The sequence below is a fragment of the Chroicocephalus ridibundus genome, chromosome 4, assembly GCF_963924245.1.
Source record: "Chroicocephalus ridibundus chromosome 4, bChrRid1.1, whole genome shotgun sequence".
NCBI lineage: Eukaryota > Metazoa > Chordata > Aves > Charadriiformes > Laridae > Chroicocephalus > Chroicocephalus ridibundus.
Window position 1 is genome coordinate 2339066 of NC_086287.1, and position 18681 is coordinate 2357746.

General features: G+C 67.8%; 3 protein-coding genes across 4 annotated transcripts; 2 read left to right on the forward strand and 1 right to left on the reverse strand.

Moving 5' to 3' along the window:
• The first annotated feature begins 583 nt into the window (after positions 1-583).
• On the forward strand, positions 584-7154 carry CORO1B (coronin 1B). 2 transcript variants are annotated; one of them, XM_063332282.1, is made up of 11 exons: positions 584-650; positions 2038-2240; positions 2349-2471; positions 2569-2698; positions 2797-2978; positions 3201-3320; positions 3399-3503; positions 3590-3735; positions 3848-3905; positions 4853-5172; positions 6728-7142. In XM_063332282.1, exons 2-11 carry the CDS (start codon positions 2040-2042, stop codon positions 6936-6938), a joined length of 1596 nt encoding a protein of 531 aa, XP_063188352.1. In that variant the 5' UTR covers positions 584-650; positions 2038-2039; the 3' UTR covers positions 6939-7142. The 2 variants fall into 2 exon arrangements, with proteins under 2 accessions (XP_063188352.1, XP_063188351.1); XM_063332281.1 differs by having other exon boundaries at positions 3201-3503; positions 6728-7154.
• A 758-nt stretch (positions 7155-7912) lies between these two features.
• PTPRCAP (protein tyrosine phosphatase receptor type C associated protein) lies at positions 7913-10453 on the forward strand. Its single transcript, XM_063331605.1, has 3 exons — positions 7913-7935; positions 8106-8188; positions 9412-10453. Exons 1-3 carry the CDS (start codon positions 7913-7915, stop codon positions 9963-9965), a joined length of 660 nt encoding a protein of 219 aa, XP_063187675.1. The 3' UTR covers positions 9966-10453.
• Positions 10454-11085: 632 nt separating this feature from the next.
• RPS6KB2 (ribosomal protein S6 kinase B2) lies at positions 11086-15589 on the reverse strand. The gene is given in 16 exon segments (XM_063333642.1): positions 11086-11220; positions 11222-11261; positions 11834-11946; positions 12022-12129; positions 12250-12327; positions 12432-12494; positions 12629-12736; positions 12869-12959; positions 13122-13212; positions 13345-13445; positions 13526-13583; positions 13667-13814; positions 13903-13971; positions 14077-14197; positions 14292-14326; positions 15462-15589. Coding segments are annotated over 16 exon segments (1431 nt in total). The 5' UTR covers positions 15534-15589.
• Between the last annotated feature and the right edge of the window lie 3092 nt (positions 15590-18681).

Here is an 18681-nt window from a genome sequence, read left to right on the forward strand (position 1 = left end):
CCACACAGGGACCCTCCCCACGAGGTGACCCTGCCCCATGAGGACCCTGCCCCCCAAGGTGTCCCCTCCCCACGGTGACCCTCCCCACGGGGTGACTGTGTCCCACAGCGTGACCCTGCCCCACGGGGACCCTCCCCACGGGGACCCTGCCCCACACAGGGACCCTCCCCACGAGGTGACCCTGCCCCATGAGGACCCTGCCCCCCAAGGTGTCCCCTCCCCACGGTGACCCTCCCCCCGGGGTGACCGTGTCCCACAGCGTGACCCTGCCCCACGGGGACCCTGCCCCACACAGGGACCCTCCCCACGAGGTGACCCTGCCCCATGAGGACCCTGCCCCCCAAGGTGTCCCCCCCCCACGGTGTGACCCTGCCCCACGGGGTCCGTCCCCCCCCTCGCCGGTGCCGTGGCGGCTCCCGCTGCCCCGACGGCGGCAGAGCCCCGGTACGCGCCCCCCCCCCGGCCCTGGTTCCACCCCCCTTCCCCGGTTCCACCCCCCGCCCCGGTACCGGCTCCCCCCCCCCCCCATCTCCCGTGCGCACGCGCGGGGCGGGGCGGGGCGGGGCGGCCCCGGTCACTTCCTGCCCCCGCCCCCTCCCGCCTCCGCCACCGGCCCCGCGCGCCGCCGCCGCCCGCTCCCGCCGGCCCCGGTGAGTGCGGGGACCGCACCGCCACCCCCCACCCCCCCGCCACCCCCCCCCGGGCCTGGGGACACCGGTCCCCACCCCGGCCCTGTCCCCCGAGGTCCCGTGTCGTCCGTGTCCCCCCCCGTCCCCCCCCGCCTCCGTCCTTCTTCCCCGGGGGGGCATCCCCGGCCCCGGGCACTCTCCGCCGAGGCGCCCCACCATCCGCTTCCCCGGGGGGTCAGCCCTGGCCCCGGCCCCTCCCCTGGCCCCATCCCTGCCCCCATCCCCGTCCTTGTCCCCATCCCTGTCCCCTTACCCATTGGGGCCACCCCTGTCCCCGCCCTCGTCCCCATCCCTGTCCCCTTAACCCACAGGGCCACCCCTGTCCCCATCCCTGTCCCCATCCCTGTCCCCATCCCTGCCCCCATCCCTGTCCCCGTCCCCATCCCTGCCCCCTTAACCCACAGGGCCACCCCTGTCCCCGTCCTTGTCCCCATCCCTGTCCCCTTACCCATTGGGGCCACCCCTGTCCCCATCCTTGTCCCTTTACCCATCAGGACCACCCTTGTTCCCGTTCTTGTCCCCATCCATGTTCCTATCCCTGTCCCCTTACCCAGCAGAGCCACCCCTGTCCCTGTCCTTGTCCCCATCCCTGTCCCCATTCCGGTCCCTTTGCCCAGGAGGGACATCCCTGTCCCCATCCTTGTCCCCTTATTCATCGGGGCCACCCCTGTCCCTGTCCTTGTCCCCATCCTTGTCCCCTTACCCAGCAGGGACATCCCTGTCCCCTTACTCATCGGGGCCATCCCTGTCCCCGTCCTTGTCCCCATCCCTTTTCCTATCCCTGTCCTTGTCCCCATCCCTGTCCCCTTACCCTGCAGGGTAAGGCCACCCCTGTCCCCATCTCTGTCCTTGTCCCCATCCCTGTCCCTTTGCCCAGGAGGGCCACCCCTGTCCCCAACCTTGTCCCCACCCCTGTCCCCTTACCCTGCAGGGTAAGGCCACCCCTGTCCCCATCCCCTTGTCCCCTGACCCGACAGAGCCCCCCTTTCTGTCCCCATCCCTCTACCCAGGGGTCCCCCCTTGTCCCCATCTCCGGAGGGGCCAGCCCTGTCCCTGTCGCGGGTGGGATGCTTCCTGTCCCGTGTCCGTCCCCCCCCCGCCCCCGAGCCCCCCACCATGGGGCAGGGCCGGGAGGGGTTTGTTTGCCCAGCGGGCAACAGGGCAGCCCCGGCTTCCCGCTCCCGGGAGGGGCCGAGCCGCCCTTTACCCGGGGCGGGCGACGGGGACAATCCCCTGGGGGGGTGCCCCGTGTCACCTCCCGCCTCCCTTGCCTGGGCTCTGCCCCACATCCTTGGGGTCCGTCCCCCCCGCAGCCGGCGCTGACCCCCGGCCCTGGGGCGCTCCCCAGCCATGTCGTTTCGGAAGGTGGTGCGACAGAGTAAATTCCGGCACGTTTTCGGGCAACCGGTGAAGACGGAGCAGTGCTACGATGACATCCGCGTCTCCCGGGTCACCTGGGACAGCACCTTCTGCGCCGTCAACCCGGCCTTCCTCGCCATCATCGTGGAGGCCAGCGGCGGCGGCGCCTTCCTCGTCCTCCCCTTGCACAAGGTGACACCGGGCTGGCGACGTGGCCGGCGGGGGGGTGTCCATGCTGCCCCCCCCCCCCCCCACCTCCGCCTCCAGCCGTCTGTCTTACTTTTGTCACTTTGTCCCCAGACCGGCCGCATCGACAAGTCGTACCCCACGGTGTGCGGGCACACGGGGCCCGTCCTGGACATCGACTGGTGTCCCCACAACGACCACGTCATCGCCAGCGGCTCCGAGGACTGCACCGTCATGGTGAGGGGCCGGTGGCGGGCAGGGCTCGGGGGGGAAGCCCTTTGGCCGCCGTCCCCCTCCCTTTGGCCACTGTCCCCCCCTTCTCTGTCCCCCTCAGGTGTGGCAGATCCCCGAGAACGGGCTGAGCCAGCCGCTGACGGAGCCGGTGGTGGTGTTGGAGGGACACTCCAAGCGGGTGGGCATCATCTCCTGGCACCCCACCGCCCGCAACGTCCTCCTCAGCGCCGGTAGGGGCTTTGTGGGGGGGGGGGGGGGGGGGGGGGAGGTTGGGCGAGAGGGGTGACACACGTGGCCCCGGGTGACAACGCCCTTTCGGGGTCCCCAGGTTGCGACAACGTGGTGCTGATCTGGAACGTGGGGACGGCGGAGGAGCTGTACCGCCTGGAGGGGCTGCACCCCGACCTCATCTACAGCGTCAGCTGGAGCCGCGACGGCGCCCGCTTCTGCACCGCCTGCAAGGACAAGAGCGTCCGCGTCATCGACCCCCGCCGCGGCACCGTGGTGGCCGTGAGTCCCCTGGGCGGGGACCCGTCACCCCGCTGTGTCCCCTGGGCCATGGAGAGAAACCTCCCCCAGCTCTGCCCTCGTCGCCTGGTGGCCCTCGCTATCCCGCGTCCCTTCTCCCTCCCGTTCTCCCCTGTCGCTTGGGTGTCCCCTGCCCCACCCCGGGGTGCTGTGACGGTGCCGTGACACACCCACCCACCCCCCCCTTTTTTTTCCCCTCGCCAGGAGAAGGAACGGGCGCACGAAGGGGCTCGGCCCATGCGGGCCATCTTCTTGGCCGACGGCAAGATCTTCACCACCGGCTTCAGCCGCATGAGCGAGCGGCAGCTGGCGCTGTGGGACACGGTGAGGGCCACCCCGGGGGGTCCCGAGGGACCGTGTCGGGCTGTCCCCCCTGGGCTCACCCCCCACCTCACCCCACAGGAGAACCTGGAGGAGCCCATGGGGCTGCAGGAGCTGGACTCCAGCAACGGGGCTCTGCTGCCCTTCTACGACCCCGACACCAACGTGGTCTACGTCTGCGGCAAGGTACGTCCCCGCGGTGCCACCCGCCCCCCCCCGCCTCGCCACGGTCCCCCGCCGCCCCTGGAGCCCGCTAACGGCGTTGTCCCCAGGGGGACTCGAGCATCCGGTACTTCGAGATCACGGAGGAACCACCCTACATCCATTTCCTCAACACCTTCACCAGTAAGGAGCCCCAGCGGGGCATGGGCTGGATGCCCAAGCGGGGGCTGGACGTCAGCAAGTGCGAGATCGCCAGGTGGGGACACGGCGGGGACAAAGTGAGGCGGGGGGGGGGACGGACACACGTCCCCCATTTCCACCTCCCCACCCTTTACTTCCCGCCCCCCCCCTCCACCGCCGCCGCGCAGGTTCTACAAGCTGCACGAGCGCAAGTGTGAGCCCATCATCATGACGGTGCCAAGGAAGGTCGGTGGGGGGTGGCGGGGACGGGGACGGTTTTCCCCCCCCCCACTTCGTCCTCGGGGCTTGGCAGCAGGGTGGGGGGTGGTCCCTGGGCAGGGGGAGGTGGCTGGGTGGGGGTCCCCAGGGGGGGGCGCTGCGTGGGGTATGTGGGGAAGGACATGGTGGCCCGCCTGGGGGGGTTCCCAATCGGGCTGGGTGGGGGTCCCAGTGAGGGCTGGGGGGGGGGGGGTCCTGGGGTAGAACGCGGTGCCTGGGTGGGGCTCCCCGTGGGGTCTGTGGGGGGGCCCTGGGTCTGGGGGTGTCCCCTATCAGGCTGGGTCTGGGTGGGGTCCCTGGGCAGGACCTGGGTGGCTGGGTGGGGGGTTCCCCATGGGGTCTGTGTGGGGTCCCTGGGCAGGACATGGTGCCTGGGTGTGTGGGGGGGTCCCCAGTCAGGCTGGGTGGGGGTCCCTGTAGGGCTTTGTGGGGTCCCTGGGTGTAGGGGGGTCCCCAGTCAGGCTGGGTGGGGGTCCCTGTGGGGTCTTTTGGGGTCCTTGGGTGTAGGGGGGTCCCCAATCAGGCTGGGTGGGGGTCCCTGTAGGGCTTTGTGGGGTCCCTGGGTGTAGGGGGGTCCGCAGTCAGGCTGGGTGGGGGTCCCTGTGGGGTCTTTTGGGGTCCTTGGGTGTAGGGGGGTCCCCAATTAGGCTGGGTGGGGGTCCCAGTGGGCGCTTTGGGGAGTCCCTGGGTGTGGGGGGGTCCCCAGTGAGGCTGGGGGGGGGTCCCTGTGGGGGCCGGGTGGGGTCCCTGGGTGTGTGTGTGGGGGGTCCCTGCGGGGTCTACGCGGGGGTCCCTGCGGAGGACGCAGCACCTGGGTGGTGGTGGTGGTGGTGGGGGGGGGGTGTCCCCGGGAGGGTCCCACCGTCCCCTCTGACATTGTCGGGGGGCTGGGGGGGGGGGCGGACGGCGCGCAGTCGGACCTGTTCCAGGACGACCTGTACCCCGACACGGCGGGCCCCGAGGCGGCCATGGAGGCGGAGGAGTGGGTGGCGGGGAGGACGGCGGGGCCGGTGCTGGTGTCCCTGCGCCAGGCCTACGTCCCCAGCAAGCAGCGGGACCTCAAGGTCAGCCGCCGCTCCCTCCTCCACGAGAGCCGCCCCCCCCCAGCCGCCGCCGCCGCCCCCCCCAGCCGGAGCCACCACCCCCCCCTCCACGCCCCCCCGCCGCCGCCACCGCCGCCCCCACCCGCCTCAGCGCGCCCCCGGCGCTGGGCACCCTCCCCGCGGCGCACACGGTAGGTGGGGGGGGGTGTCTTTGTGGGTGGGGTCTCTGGGGGTGGGGCTATGGCAGGGGTGGGGTCCCTATGGGTGGGGCCATGGAGTGGGTGGGGTCTCTATGGGTGGGGCTATGGAGTGGGTGGGGTCTGGGTGGGCGGAGCCATGGAGTGGGTGGGGCCTCTGGGTGGAGTCTCCATGGGTGGGGCTATGGGGTGGGTGGGGCTATAGGGTGGGTGGGGTCTGGGTGGGTGGGGTCTGTGGGTGGGGCTGTGGAGTGGGTGGGGTCTCTATGGGTGGGGCTATGGGGTGGGTGTTGTCTTTGTGGGTGGGGCCGTGGAGTGGGTGGGGTCTGTGGGGGTGGGGTTATGGAGTGGGTGGGGTCCTTGGGTGGGGTCTCTATGGGCGGGGCTATGGGGTGGATGGGGTCTCTGTGTGTGGGGTCCCTGGGTGGGGCTACGGAGTGGGTGGGGTCTGTGGGTGGGGCTATGAGTGGGTGGGGTCCCTGGGCGGGGCTACGGGGTGGGTGGGGTCTCTGTGTGTGGGGTCCCTGGGTGGGGCTACGGAGTGGGTGGGGTCTGTGGGTGGGGCTATGAGTGGGTGGGGGTCTGTGGGGGTGGGGTTGTGGAGTGGGTGGGGTCCTTGGGTGGGGTCTCTATGGGCGGGGCTATGGGGTGGGTGGGGTCTCTGGGTGGGACCATGGCGTGGGTGGGGGCTGGGTGGGCGAGGCTATGGAGTGGGTGGGGCCTCTGGGTGGGGCTATGGGGTGGGGGGGGGCTCTGGGGGTGGGGCTGAGAGGGTGGGGGCTGGGTGGTGGGGCCATGGAGTGGGTGGGGGCTCCGGGGGGTGTGTGTGTGGTGTCTTTGTGGGTGGAGCTATGGAGTGGGTGGGGCTGTAAAGGGGGTGGGGTCTCTTTGGGTGGGGCTATGGGGTGGGTGTTGTCTTTGTGGGTGGGGCCGTGGAGTGGGTGGGGTCTGTGGGGGTGGGGTTATGGAGTGGGTGGGGTCCCTGGGCGGGGCTATGGGGTGGGTGGGGTCTCTGTGGGTGGGGTCCCTGGGTGGGGCTACGGAGTGGGTGGGGTCTGTGGGTGGGGCTATGAGTGGGTGGGGTCTGTGGGGGTGGGCTTATGGAGTGGGTGGGGTCCTTGGGTGGGGTCTCTATGGGCGGGGCTATGGGGTGGGTGGGGTCTCTGGGTGGGACCATGGAGTGGGTGGGGGCTGGGTGGTGGGGCCATGGAGTGGGTGGGGGCTCCGGGGGGGGGTTGGTGTCTTTGTGGGTGGAGCTATGGAGTGGGTGGGGCTATAAAGGGGGTGGTGGGGTCTCTTTGGGTGGGGCTATGTGGTGGGTGGGGTCTGGGGGGTGGGGCTATAAAGTGGGCGGGGTCTCTGGGGGGTGGGTGGGGCCAGGCTGGGCAAGTGGGTGGGGGTGATGGTTAGCTCACCACACACCCCCCCCCCCCCAGATGGGTGTGGCGGGGGGGGTGTGTGTCCTGGGTGGGCGTGGCTCTGGGTGGGCGTGGCTGACCGGGGGGAGGGGGGGGGGGTGTCTATGTGCTTGCTGGTTTTGTGCGTGCAGGGGGGCGGCGGGCGGCTGGAGGAGGTGCTGCAGGAGGTGGCCGCGCTGCGGGCGCTGGTGGCCGAGCAGGGCCACCGCATCGCCCGCCTGGAGGAGCAGCTCAGCCGCCTGGAGAACGGCCACGTCTAGGGACATCGCCCCCCCCTCCCCTTCCCTCCCCCCCCCAAAACCCCTCTCCCTTCCCTCAGGGACCAAACCCCCCCCCCCCTAACTCCGGGGACACCCCCCCCCCTCCAGGGACCATGCCTGCGCCCCAGGGTCCCCCGAGCCCTCCCACCCCCCCTGGGGTCTTGTCCCCATGTGTGTCCCCCCGTCCGTCCCCTCCCCAAGCTGGGTCCTTCTCCCGTTGGAGGGCTGGCCGCCCCTCTGGCAGCTCCCCCCTCGCCCCCATTGCCTTACTGGGTGCTGCCCCCCCACCCCCCCCCCCCCGCTCCTTAAATCATGGACCATTTCCCGCCCCCCCGCCCCTCGCCCCCCACCATGTCCTCAGGCTGGGGGATGCTCCTGGGATCAAACACTACGCCCTGCACCCCCCCCATCCCCCTCTTCCCCCCCCTTTCCTGTGGGGCAGGGCACGATCTGTCATGTATGTCGTGTTTTGTGTCCCCCCCCCCCCCCAAAAAAAGTGGAATATCGTCCCCCCTATATTTTGGGGGCTTCTTCCCCCTCCTTCCCTTGTGTCGTTCCCCCCCCCCTTACAGTGCAGGGTCAAAAACTATATTTTCACTCCAAATAAAGGACTTTATAAGAAAAATGCTGGGGGGGGGGAAGAGCTGGGTTTGGGGGGGGCTTGTTGTGGGGCCAGGGAGCTCTGAAGGCGGCGTGGGGGGGGATGAAGTGAAGCCGGGGGGGGGGGGTGGGACAGGAAGGCGCCGCGGTCACGGGCGAGAGCGCACCGGCCTCGGCAGGAAACCGGGGGACGCGGCGGGGGGGGGGGGGGCTTGTACCCCATGGGGACCGCTTGCCCCCCCCCCCCACCCCCCGGCAAAAGCATCGCTGGGCCATGGGGTCCCCTGTGTGTGTGTGTGTGTGTCACATCACCCTGTGCGGGGTTCGGGGGGGGGGGGGTGGGGGGTGTCCCCAGGGTGTTGGGGACATCGTGGTCGCAAGGGGGTTGGTCCCAGGATGGTTGGGCGCGGGGCGGGGGGGGGGGGACACGGGGACACACGCTCTGGTGACGCCAGGATGGGGAGCGGGGGGACGGCCTGGTGGGGGGGACACACAGCGGGTCCCCACTGCTGGCAGCCACCCCGGGTTTCCAGGCCCCTGGGTGCATTTCGGGTAGGCGGGGGGGGGGGGGGGGGTGGGGGGGGGCCGGCACACACGCAGCCAGCACCTCGCCTCCCCCCACAGCGACACATCCGCTGTGTGGGGGCAGGAAGCGCCAAGGGGGGCCCCCCCCCCCCCCAGCGCAGCTGGCACCCGCAGCACCGGGACCCGCTCCGGCAGCACCCACTGATGGTGAGCACCCCAAAAAGTGGGGGGGGGGGGGGGCTGGGACCTGGAGGGGGGGGCATCCCCCAGAATGGGAGTGAGCTGGGGGGGGGGGGGGCGGTAGGCCTTTCTCCAGCCTCAGTTTCCCCCACTAAGTCTGGCGGGGGGGGGGTGGGTGGTTGTGCCTCATTCAAATTTGGCTACTGCCACCCCCACACCCCTCCCGGTGCTGCCCCAGGGGATGGGGATGGGGGGGGGGGGGGGTAGATCCCCTTCCCACAGCAGGGATGGAGGGGGCGGATGACGGGGGGGGCCTGGTGGGGATGGGGGGGGCAGGTTTTGGGGGGGTTTGAGGGCAGATTTTCGGGGGGGGAGGTTGAAGGGCACGTTCTGGGGGGGGTTGAAGGCAGGTTTAGGGGGGTGGGGGGTTGAAGGGCAGGTTCTGGGGGGGTTGAGGGCAGGTTTTGGGGGGTGGGGGGTTGAGGGCAAGGTTCTGGGGGGGTTGAGGGCAGGTTTTGGGGGGGTTGAAGGGCAGGTTCTGGAGGGGTTGAGGGCAGGTTTAGGGGGGTGGAAGGTTGAGGGGCAGGTTTTGGGGGGGGTTGAGGGCAGGTTTGGGGGTGGGGGGGTTGAGGGGCAGGTTTTGGGGGGATTGTGGGGAAGTTTGGGGGGGCTGAGGGCAGGTTTTGAGGGGTGGGGGTGGAGAGGCAGGTTTTGGGGGGGATGAAGGCAGGTTTGGGGGGGGGTGAGAGGCAGATTTTGGGGGGTGTTGAGGGCAGGTTCGGGGGGGGGGAGGATGAGGTGGGGGTTTTTGGGGGGGAGTTGGGGGCAGCACAGTGAGGCCGGGGAGATGGGGGGGGGTATGTTAGGGAGGGTGCGGGCAGCATGGTGGGGTTGGGGGGGGGCGGGGCGCGGGCTGGGGGCTGAGGGTGGAGGCCGTGGGGGGGATAGCTATGGGGGGGGGGGGATGCTGTGGGGCTGTGTAGCCATGCGGGGGGGGGGGGCAGCACCGGCAGGTGCTGCAGCACCCACCGACCGCAGCTTCCTGTCACCAGCGCGAGGTGTTTAAGGTTGGGGGGGCGGGTGGGGGGGGTGGCAATGTCCCCATCCCTGTCCCCGCTGCCCTTCGCCCCTGCCCTACCCCGTTTTGTTTGGGTTTTTTTTCCGGGATGGGGGCGGCCACCCCAGGTTACGGGAACCGGCGTGGCCGGCTGCCAGGCACATGGCGGTGACCCCGTTGCCCTCGCCCGTAGGCTGGAGCTCGCCGGTACCCCCCGGTACTGGTGTTACTGGTCTGGGCTGGGACGGTGACGGCGGGGGAACCGGTGGGAACCGCAACGACCGGGCGGTGGGGGCCCTGCTGGGGCTGCTGCTCTGCCTGGCCGTGGGGCTGGCGCTGGCCTGGCACCATCTTTGCCGCCTCTCGGCCGGGCGTTATCACCCCAGGCCCATGGGCCGGCGGGCGCTGGAGCTGCTGAGGGGACGCTGGCACCGGCTGCGAGGACAAGGTGACACGGGGCCGCAGTCCTGCCAAGGGGACGGGGAGGTGGCAGCCCCCCAGGAGGAAGAAGAGCTGATGCCGTGGAGCCAGGAGCAGCGGCTGGAGGAGAAGGAGGAGGAGGAGGAGCGGGAGGAAGAGGAGGAGGAGGAGGAGGAGGCCGAGGCGGCCCCCCAGGGCGGGGAGAGCCCCCCTCAGGGTGGGGAGCCGGCGGCGGGGGGCAGCGCCGAGGTCCTGCTCAGCGACCTCCATGCCTTCTCGGGGACGGCGGGCTGGGGGGAGGCACGGCCACATGTCACCGCCCTGTGATGTCCCCTCCCTGCGATAGCCCCACCCTGTGAATGTCCCCACCCTATGAATGGCCCCACCTTATGAATGGCCCTGCTCTGTGATGGCCCTGCCCTGTGACAGCCCCTACCTGTGATGTCCCCACCCTGCGACAGCCCCACCCTGTGATGTACCCTCCTCGCAATGTCCCCTCCCTCTGATGTCCCCACCCTATGAATGGCCCATCCCTGTGACAGCCTCTACCTGTGATGTCCCCACCCTGTGACAGCCCCGCCCTGTGATGTCCCCTCCCTTCTGATGTCCCCTCCCTACGAATGGCCCTGCCCTGTGATTGTCCCCACCCTATGAATGGCCCCTCCTTGTGAATGGCCCCGTGTGAATGGCCCCGCGTGAATGGCCCCGCGTGAATGGCCCCGCCCCTCTTACAGGGGACCCCGCCCTCCTGCCCACTCCCCCCCCCCCAGCGCAGGCTCCTGATTGGCTGGACCAGCCTGGGCATCAACCAATTAAAAAAAAAAAAAAAAAATCCCTCCAAAGCAACTCTGCCCCTCAATGGCCGCAGGGCGAGGTGGGCGTGGCTCGGGGCGGGGGGGCGTGGCTAAGGGAAGGGTGTGGCACGTGGGCGGAGCCTGAGGAAGGGGGAGGAGCTTGATAAATGGGCGTGGCCTGAGCGAAGGGGCAGGGCAGCGCGGGGGGGTGGAGCCTGACACCCCCCACCCACCCCACCCCCCCCGGCTTCAGGTGTGTGTGTCCCCCCCCCCAGCCCGTTCCCCCCCCCCTTCCCCAGCACAGGACCACCACGGCTGATCAAGTCCTTTAATTGGCACGTGTCCAGCAGCCACGCCCCCCCGGGGAGGGGGGGGGGGCCACACCCGGTGGGGGGAGGGGGGGGCACACCCCGGGTTGGTGGTGAGGGGGCCCTCTCCCCCCCCCGCCCCCCCGGGGTGTGCCCCCCCCCTCCCCCCACCGGGGTGTGGGGCACCCCCCTCCCTCCCCAAACCCAACCCCACCGGGGCCAGGGGGCTGTGCTGGGTGGGGGGCAGCAGTCCAGGCCCCCCACCCCCAGCCCCTCGGGGGGGGGGCCACCGGGCCCCTCCACCACCACCCCCCACCCCGTCCCCCCGTCCCCCCCACCCCACCCCTACCTGGCCACCCGCCCCCGGCCCCCCTTCTGCTTCTTGGCCCCCCCGGAGGTCTTGATGGGCAGCGGGGCCGTGCCCTCGGGTGGGGGAGGCAGGCTGGCCCCCCCCACCTCCATCGGCTCCCCCGCCGCCCCCCCCCGGCTTGAACGCCTCGAAGGGGGAGAACTTCACAGGGCTGGAGGGGAGCGGGGGGAATAGCGGGGTAAGAAGGGGGGGGGCGCAGCTGGTGCCCACAGAGCCCCTTCTCCAACCCTGGAGTGTGCTGGGGGCACCAACCCCCCCTCCCCCCCCGCCATCCTTCCCCCCCCCCCCAGCACTGTCCCCTTGTGCCCAACAACCCCCCCAGTATGTGCCAGGGACACCAAGAGCGCCCCCCCCATCCTCCTCATCCCCCCCCCCCCAGCACTGTCCCCTTGTACCCACACCCCCCCAACATGTGCAGGGCCACGAACGCCCCCCCCCCCCCCCCTTGCCCCCCCCCGCACTGTCCCCTTGTACCCAACCCCTTCACAAACACGTGCCAGGGGCACCAAGCCCCCCCCGCCCCGTCCTCCTTTATTCCCCCAGCACTGTCCCCTTGGACCCCCCCGCCTTGTGCCCCCCCTCCCACCCCAAAGCCCCAACCCCTCTCCCTCCGAACAACGCTGCCCCCATCCCAAATCCCCCCCCGCCCCCGCCGCCGTGCCCCACAGCACCCACCCCGCTTCCACCACCCCCCCCCCCCGCCCCGTGCCCCCCCGGCGGTACCTGACGGGGGTGCGGGGGCTGCTGTTGAGGCGGCGGGGGGAGCGCACCTTGGGCTGGAAGGAGAACCCCTCCTTGATGCTCTCCAGCACCGAGGGGGCCACGTAGGTGAAGCCCTGCGGGCAGGAGGGGGGGGGTCAGGGGGGTGGTGGTGGTGGGGGGGGTGTGCTGGGTGACCCCCCCCCCCATACCAAGAAGGCCTGGTTGGCGCTTTCGCTGATGGCGGCGTCGTCGGGGCTGTCGACGGGCGTCTGGCGGGTGAAGCGGGTGTCGAACTGGCTGACGTCCTCCTCCGACTGCTGCGGGGGCGGGCGGTGGGTGGGTGCTCCCGTGGGTGCCCCCACCCCCTCCCCCCCAAAAAAAAAAAAAACCCAACCCCAAAACACCCCCCCTGCTCACCCCCCCCACCCCCACCATACCAGGCAGGGTTTGAAGGGGGGGTCCAGCCTGCGGGCCAGCAGGTCCTCCCAGTTGATGTGGCGGAAGAAGGGCTGCTTCTGCGGGGGGGTGGGGGTCAGGGGGGGAAATGTCAGGCAGGATGAGGCCGGGGGGGTCCACCTGGCTTCCCCCCCCCCCCCCTCCAAACTCCTGCCCCTGTTACCTGCACATCGGCGGCGTCGCCCGGCCCCCCCCCGACCCGCTGGTTGGGGTTTCTCTTGAGGAACTGGGAAGAGAAAAGGGGATGGAGATGGGATGGGGGGGGGGTAGGACCTACATAAACAAGCCCGGGGGGTGGGTTTTGGTAGGTCCTACCGTAAACAAGCCGGGGGGGTGGGGGGGTGGGGGGGGGTCTCAAACCTTCTTGAGCAGGTCCCGCGCGTCAGGCGTCAGGTAGGGCGGCAGCACCAGTTTGCCCTTGAGGATCTTGTCGATGGTCTTCTTGCGGTTCTCGGCGGTGAAGGGGGGCTGCGGGCGGCAGCGCGGAAGGCTTGGACCTCTTCCCCCCCGGCAACGGCCACCCCTACCCCCCACCCCTCCTCCTCAACCACCACCCACCCCCCCCACCCCCCCGGAGGAAAGAGCAGGAGTGGGACTTGCCGATCCTGTGAGCATGTCGTACATCAGGGCGCCCAGGCTCCACCAGTCCACCGCCCGGTTGTGCCCGCTGCGTACCAGGATCTCGGGGGCCCTGGGAGGAGGCGGGGGTGGGGGGGAAGGGGGGGGGAGGGAGGGGAAGGAAGGTGGCAGGGGTGCCCCCGAGCAGGATCGGAGAAGGGGCGGGGGGGGGGAGGGATGGGGGGTAATCAGGACGAGCCCCCTCCCCTCTCACCGCCACCTCCCCACGCCTCACATGTACTCGATGGTGCCGCAGAAGGTGTGGGTGACGGCCCCGTCGTGGATGGACTCCTTGCACAGCCCGAAGTCCGTCAGCTTGATGTGACCTGGGGGGGGAAGATTGTCCGGGGCGGGAGAGGTGGGGGGGGGGGACACACATGACAATGTCAGTGTCACCCATGGACACAACAGGCCCCCCCCCCCTCCCCGTGAATTTTTTCACCCCCTCCCAAGCTCACCTTGGCTGTTGAGCATGATGTTCTCCGGCTTGAGGTCCCGGTAGATGATGCCGTGGGAGTGCAGGTGGCCCAGGGCCAGCGTGATCTCGCTCAGGTAGAAACTGGGGGCGGGGTTTAAGTGGCATCAGGGTCCTGGATGGACACCCCCCCCCCCCCCACCCCGCCCCGTCCCCATCCCTACCACGCTGTGTCCTCCAAAAAGATGCCCTCCCGCTCCAGCTGCATGAAGAGCTCTCCACCTGCGAGAAGACGCCCAAGTGGGACTCCATGAGCCTTCTCGCCCCCCCGCCCCCCGGACCCCCCCGGACCCCCCCAGCCCTACCGCTGAGGCACTCCAGGATGAGGTAGAGCTTGCCGCCCGTCTGGAAGGCGTAGATGAGGTCGACGATGAAGGGATGCTTGACGGCCTCCAAAATGTTCCTCTCGGCCCGGGTGTGCGCTGTGTCCTTGGCGTTGCAGGCGATCTTGGCCTGGGATGTGGGAGGGGAGGCAGTGAGACGCGGGGCGGGGGGGACGGGACTCCCCATGGGGGGGCCGGGAGGGTCGGGACGGCGCTACCTTCTTCAGGACCTTCATGGCGAAGATCTTCCCTGTGTTGGTGCCTTGCACTTTACGGACCTGGAACACCTGGAAGAACATGGAAGGGGTGGTTGGGGACGCTGACGTGCAGCAAGGCGTCCCGCCGCCCCGAGCCACCCAAAATCCGTCCCCCCACCACAACGTGCCCCCCACCTTGCCGTAGCCGCCCTTGCCCAGGACGCGGAGCAGCTCGAAGCAGTGGGGCCCGATGTGCTCGGGGCCGTTGTTGACGCTGCTCTCCGAGATCTCGATCTCCTCGTAGTGCCCCACCGGCCTGGAGGGAGACGGGGTGAGCCGGGGGGGACACCCTGCCTGTCCCCTGCCTGTCCCCTGTCCTTCCCCCCACCCTCCCGCAACCCCCCACTTACTCCAGGCTGTTCCCCCGGGGCTCCAGCTCCATCTCCTGCGGGAGGGAACCCACGGTCAGTGGTGAGCAGGGGACCCATGGCAGATGGGGGACCCACGGCAGGCGGGGGACCCACAGCAGGTTGGGGACCCACGGCAGGCAGGGGACCCATGGCAGGTTGGGGACCCACAGGAGGCGGGGGACCCACGGCAGGTTGGGGACCCATGGCAGGCAGGGTGCCCTTGTCAGGCAGGGGACCGTGACAGGCTGGGGACCCACGGCAGGTTGGGGACCCGTGGCAGACGAGGGACCCGCAATAGGCAGTGTGCCCATGGCAGGAAGGGGACGATGACAGGCAGGGAACGATGGTGGGGATGATGGCAAGCAGGGGACAGAGGGCAGAGAGGGTGCTATGGCAGGCTGGGGACAGTGGCAGGCAGGGGATGATGGCAGTCAGGGCGCCATGGCCGGCTGGGGACCGTGGCAGGCTGGGGACAGTGGCAGGCAGCGGACGATGGTGGGTACGATGGCAGGCAGGGGACACACGGCAGGCAGGGGACACACGGCAGGCAGGGTGCCCTTGTCGGGCAGGGGACCGTGACAGGCTGGGGACCCACGGCAGGTTGGGGACCCGTGGCAGACGAGGGACCCGCAATAGGCAGTGTGCCCATGGCAGGAAGGGGACGATGACAGGGGGGTGCCCGTGGCAGGCAGGGGATGGTGGCAGGCTGGGGACGGTGGCAGTCAGGGCACCACGGCAGGCAGGGGACGGTGTCAGGCAGGGGACCGTGGCGGGCAAGGGACGATGGCGGGGACGATGTCAGGCAGGGGACGGTGACAGGCAGGGACGATGGCAGGGAGGGGACGATGGCGGGGACGGTGACAGGCAGGAGGGCGGCAGGAGGTGCCATGCCGGCCCAGCCGGATGTTTTCGGGCTGAGTCGGGGCCCGGCCCCGCGGGAGCCTCCCTCCGCCCGCCACCCCCCCCCCCCCCCCCACCGCCGCTGCCCGGTCCCCACGGCCAACCTGACCCCGGGGTCCCCGTCCCTCTCCCCGCTCCGTCCCCCGTCCCCCTCTGCATCCCCCCCCGTCCCCATGGCCCCGTCCCCATCCCCGCTCCGTGCCCCCCATCCCCGCCGCCCCCCGCGCCGTCCCGGTGTCCCTTCCCCTCCCCGCCCCGGTGTCGTCTCACGGCGCCCAGCTCGGGCTCGTCCCCGTCGCTGCCCTCCTCCGTCTCCAGGTCGATGTCGAACACCCCCGCCATGACGGCGCCGCACCGGGACCCCGGCGGGACCCGCCCCGCCCCCTCCCTTCGGACCCGCCCCCGACGCCCCGCCCCCCTCGGGCCACGCCCCCTCCTCCGCGTCACCGGGGGGCCCCGGTATCCCCGCCGCGGGGCACGCCGGGAGTTGTAGTCCCACGGGGGGGGGGGTGTGACAGGCGCACACACAGGTACGTGTGGGGGTCCCCGTGGGGGGGCGGCGCAGGGACGACGACAGAGCCAGGCCGGCCGCTCACAGCCTTTACTGGGGACACCCCCGCCTCCCCCCCCGCCCCCTCCCCGCGTCGCTGCGACCTCATCGGCGCCGCCGCGACGACAGCAGAGGGGGGAGGAGACGGAGATACACCCCCCCCCCCCCCCCCCCCACACACACCCCTACGACGCCGCTCGGAGCCCACGCGGGGTTGTGGGGCATCGGTGGGGCTGGAGGGCCTTGGGGGGTGACGCGGCGGCTTGTGCTGTAGGAGGGGGGGTGTGTGGGGTCTGGGGGTCTGTAGGGGCTGGGTGTTATTGTAGGGTCACTACTGTTATTGTAGGGGCTGGGGCCCTATAGGGGCTGTGTGTTACTGTAGGGTCTGGGGCTCTATAGGGGTGTGTGTTACTGTAGGGTCTGAGGCTCTATAGGGGTTGTGTATTGCTATAGGGTCACTACTGTTATTGTAGGGTCTGGGGCCCTATAGGGCTGTATGTTACTGTAGGGTTGCTATTGTTATTGTAGGGTCTGGGGCTCTATAGGGGCTGGGTGTTATTGTAGGGTCACTACTGTTATTGTAGGGTCTGAGGCTCTATAGGGGTTGTGTATTGCTATAGGGTCACTACTGTTATTGTAGGGTCTGGGGCCCTATAGGGCTGTATGTTATTGTAGGGTTGCTATTGTTATTGTAGGGTCTGGGGCTCTATAGGGGCTGGGTGTTATTGTAGGGTCACTATTGTTATTGTAGGGTCTGGGGCTCTATAGGGATGTCTGTTATTGTAGGGTCGCTGGTATTACTGTAGGGTCTGGGGCCCCATAGGGGCTGTGTGTTGCTATAGGGTCACTACTGTTATTGTAGGGTCTGGGTCTCTATAGGGGCTGTGTGTTGCTATAGGGTCACTACTGTTATTGTAGGGTCTGGGGCCCTATAGGGGTGTGTGTTATTGTAGGGTCACTACTGTTATTGTAGGGTCTGGGGCCCTATAGGGGTGTGTGTTATTGTAGGGTCTGGGGCTCTATAGGGGCTGGGTGTTATTGTAGGGTCTGGGGCTCTATAGGGGCTGTGTGTTGCTATAGGGTCACTACTGCTATTGTAGGGTCTGGGGCTCTATAGGGGCTGGGTGTTGCTATAGGGTCACTACTGCTATTGTAGGGTCTGGGGCTCTATAGGGGATGTGTGTTACTGTAGGGTCACTACTGCTATTGTAGGGGCTGGGGCTCTATAGGGGCTGTGTGTTGCTATAGGGTCACTACTGTTATTGTAGGGTCTGGGGCTCTATAGGGGCTGTGTGTTGCTATAGGGTCACTACTGCTATTGTAGGGTCTGGGGCTCTATAGGGGTTGTGTATTGCTATAGGGTCACTACTGTTATTGTAGGGTCTGGAGCCCTATAGGGCTGTATGTTATTGTAGGGTCGCTATTGTTATTGTAGGGTCTGGGGCTCTATAGGGGTGGGTGTTATTGTAGGGTCTCTATTGTTGTTGTAGGGTCTGGGGCCCTATAGGGCTGTATGTTATTGTAGGGTTGCTGGTATTACTGTAGGGTCTGGGGCCCCATAGGGGCTGTGTGTTGCTATAGGGTCACTACTGTTATTGTAGGGTCTGGGGCCCTATAGGGGTGTGTGTTATTGTAGGGTCTGGGGCACTATAGGGGTTGGGTGTTATTGTAGGGTCACTGTTGTTATTGTAGGATATGGGGCCCTAAAGGGGTTTGTGTTATTGTAGGGTCACTATTGTTATTGTAGGGTCTGGGGCTCTATAGGGGCTGTGTGTTGCTATAGGGTCACTACTGCTATTGTAGGGTCTGGGGCTCTATAGGGGTTGTGTATTGCTATAGGGTCACTACTGCTATTGTAGGGTCTGGGGCCCTATAGGGGCTGTATGTTATTGTAGGGTTGCTATTGTTATTGTAGGGTCTGGGGCTCTATAGGGGCTGGGTGTTATTGTAGGGTCACTACTGTTATTGTAGGGTCTGAGGCTCTATGGGGGTTGTGTATTGCTATAGGGTCACTACTGTTATTGTAGGGTCTGGGGCCCTATAGGGCTGTATGTTATTGTAGGGTTGCTATTGTTATTGTAGGGTCTGGGGCTCTATAGGGGCTGGGTGTTATTGTAGGGTCACTACTGTTATTGTAGGGTCTGGGGCTCTATAGGGGCTGGGTGTTATTGTAGGGTCTCTATTGTTATTGTAGGGTCTGGGGCTCTATAGGGGCTGGGTGTTGCTATAGGGTCACTACTGTTATTGTAGGGGCTGGGGCTCTATAGGGGCTGGGTGTTATTGTAGGGTCTGGGGCTCTATAGGGGCTGTGTGTTACTGTAGGGTCTGGGGCTCTATAGGGGTGTGTGTTATTGTAGGGTCTGAGGCTCTATAGGGGCTGGGTGTTATTGTAGGGTCACTGTTGTTACTGTAGGATATGGGGCCCTATAAGGGGGTGTGTTATTGTAGGGTCGCTATTGTTATTGTAGGGTCTGGGGCTCTATAGGGGCTGTGTGTTGCTATAGGGTCACTACTGCTATTGTAGGGTCTGGGGCTCTATAGGGGCTGTGTGTTGCTATAGGGTCGCTACTGTTATTGTAGGGTCTGGGGCTCTATAGGGGCTGTGTGTTGCTATAGGGTCGCTACTGTTATTGTAGGGTCTGGGGCTCTATAGGGGTGTGTGTTATTGTAGGGTCTGAGGCTCTATAGGGGTTGTGTGTTGCTATAGGGTCACTACTGTTATTGTAGGGTCTGGGGCCCTATAGGGCTGTATGTTACTGTAGGGTCTGGGGCTCTATAGGGCTGTATGTTATTGTAGGGTCGCTATTGTTATTGTAGGGTCTGGGGCTCTATAGGGGTGGGTGTTATTGTAGGGTCTCTATTGTTGTTGTAGGGTCTGGGGCTCTATAGGGGTGGGTGTTACTGTAGGGTCACTATTGTTATTGTAGGGTCTGGGTGTTA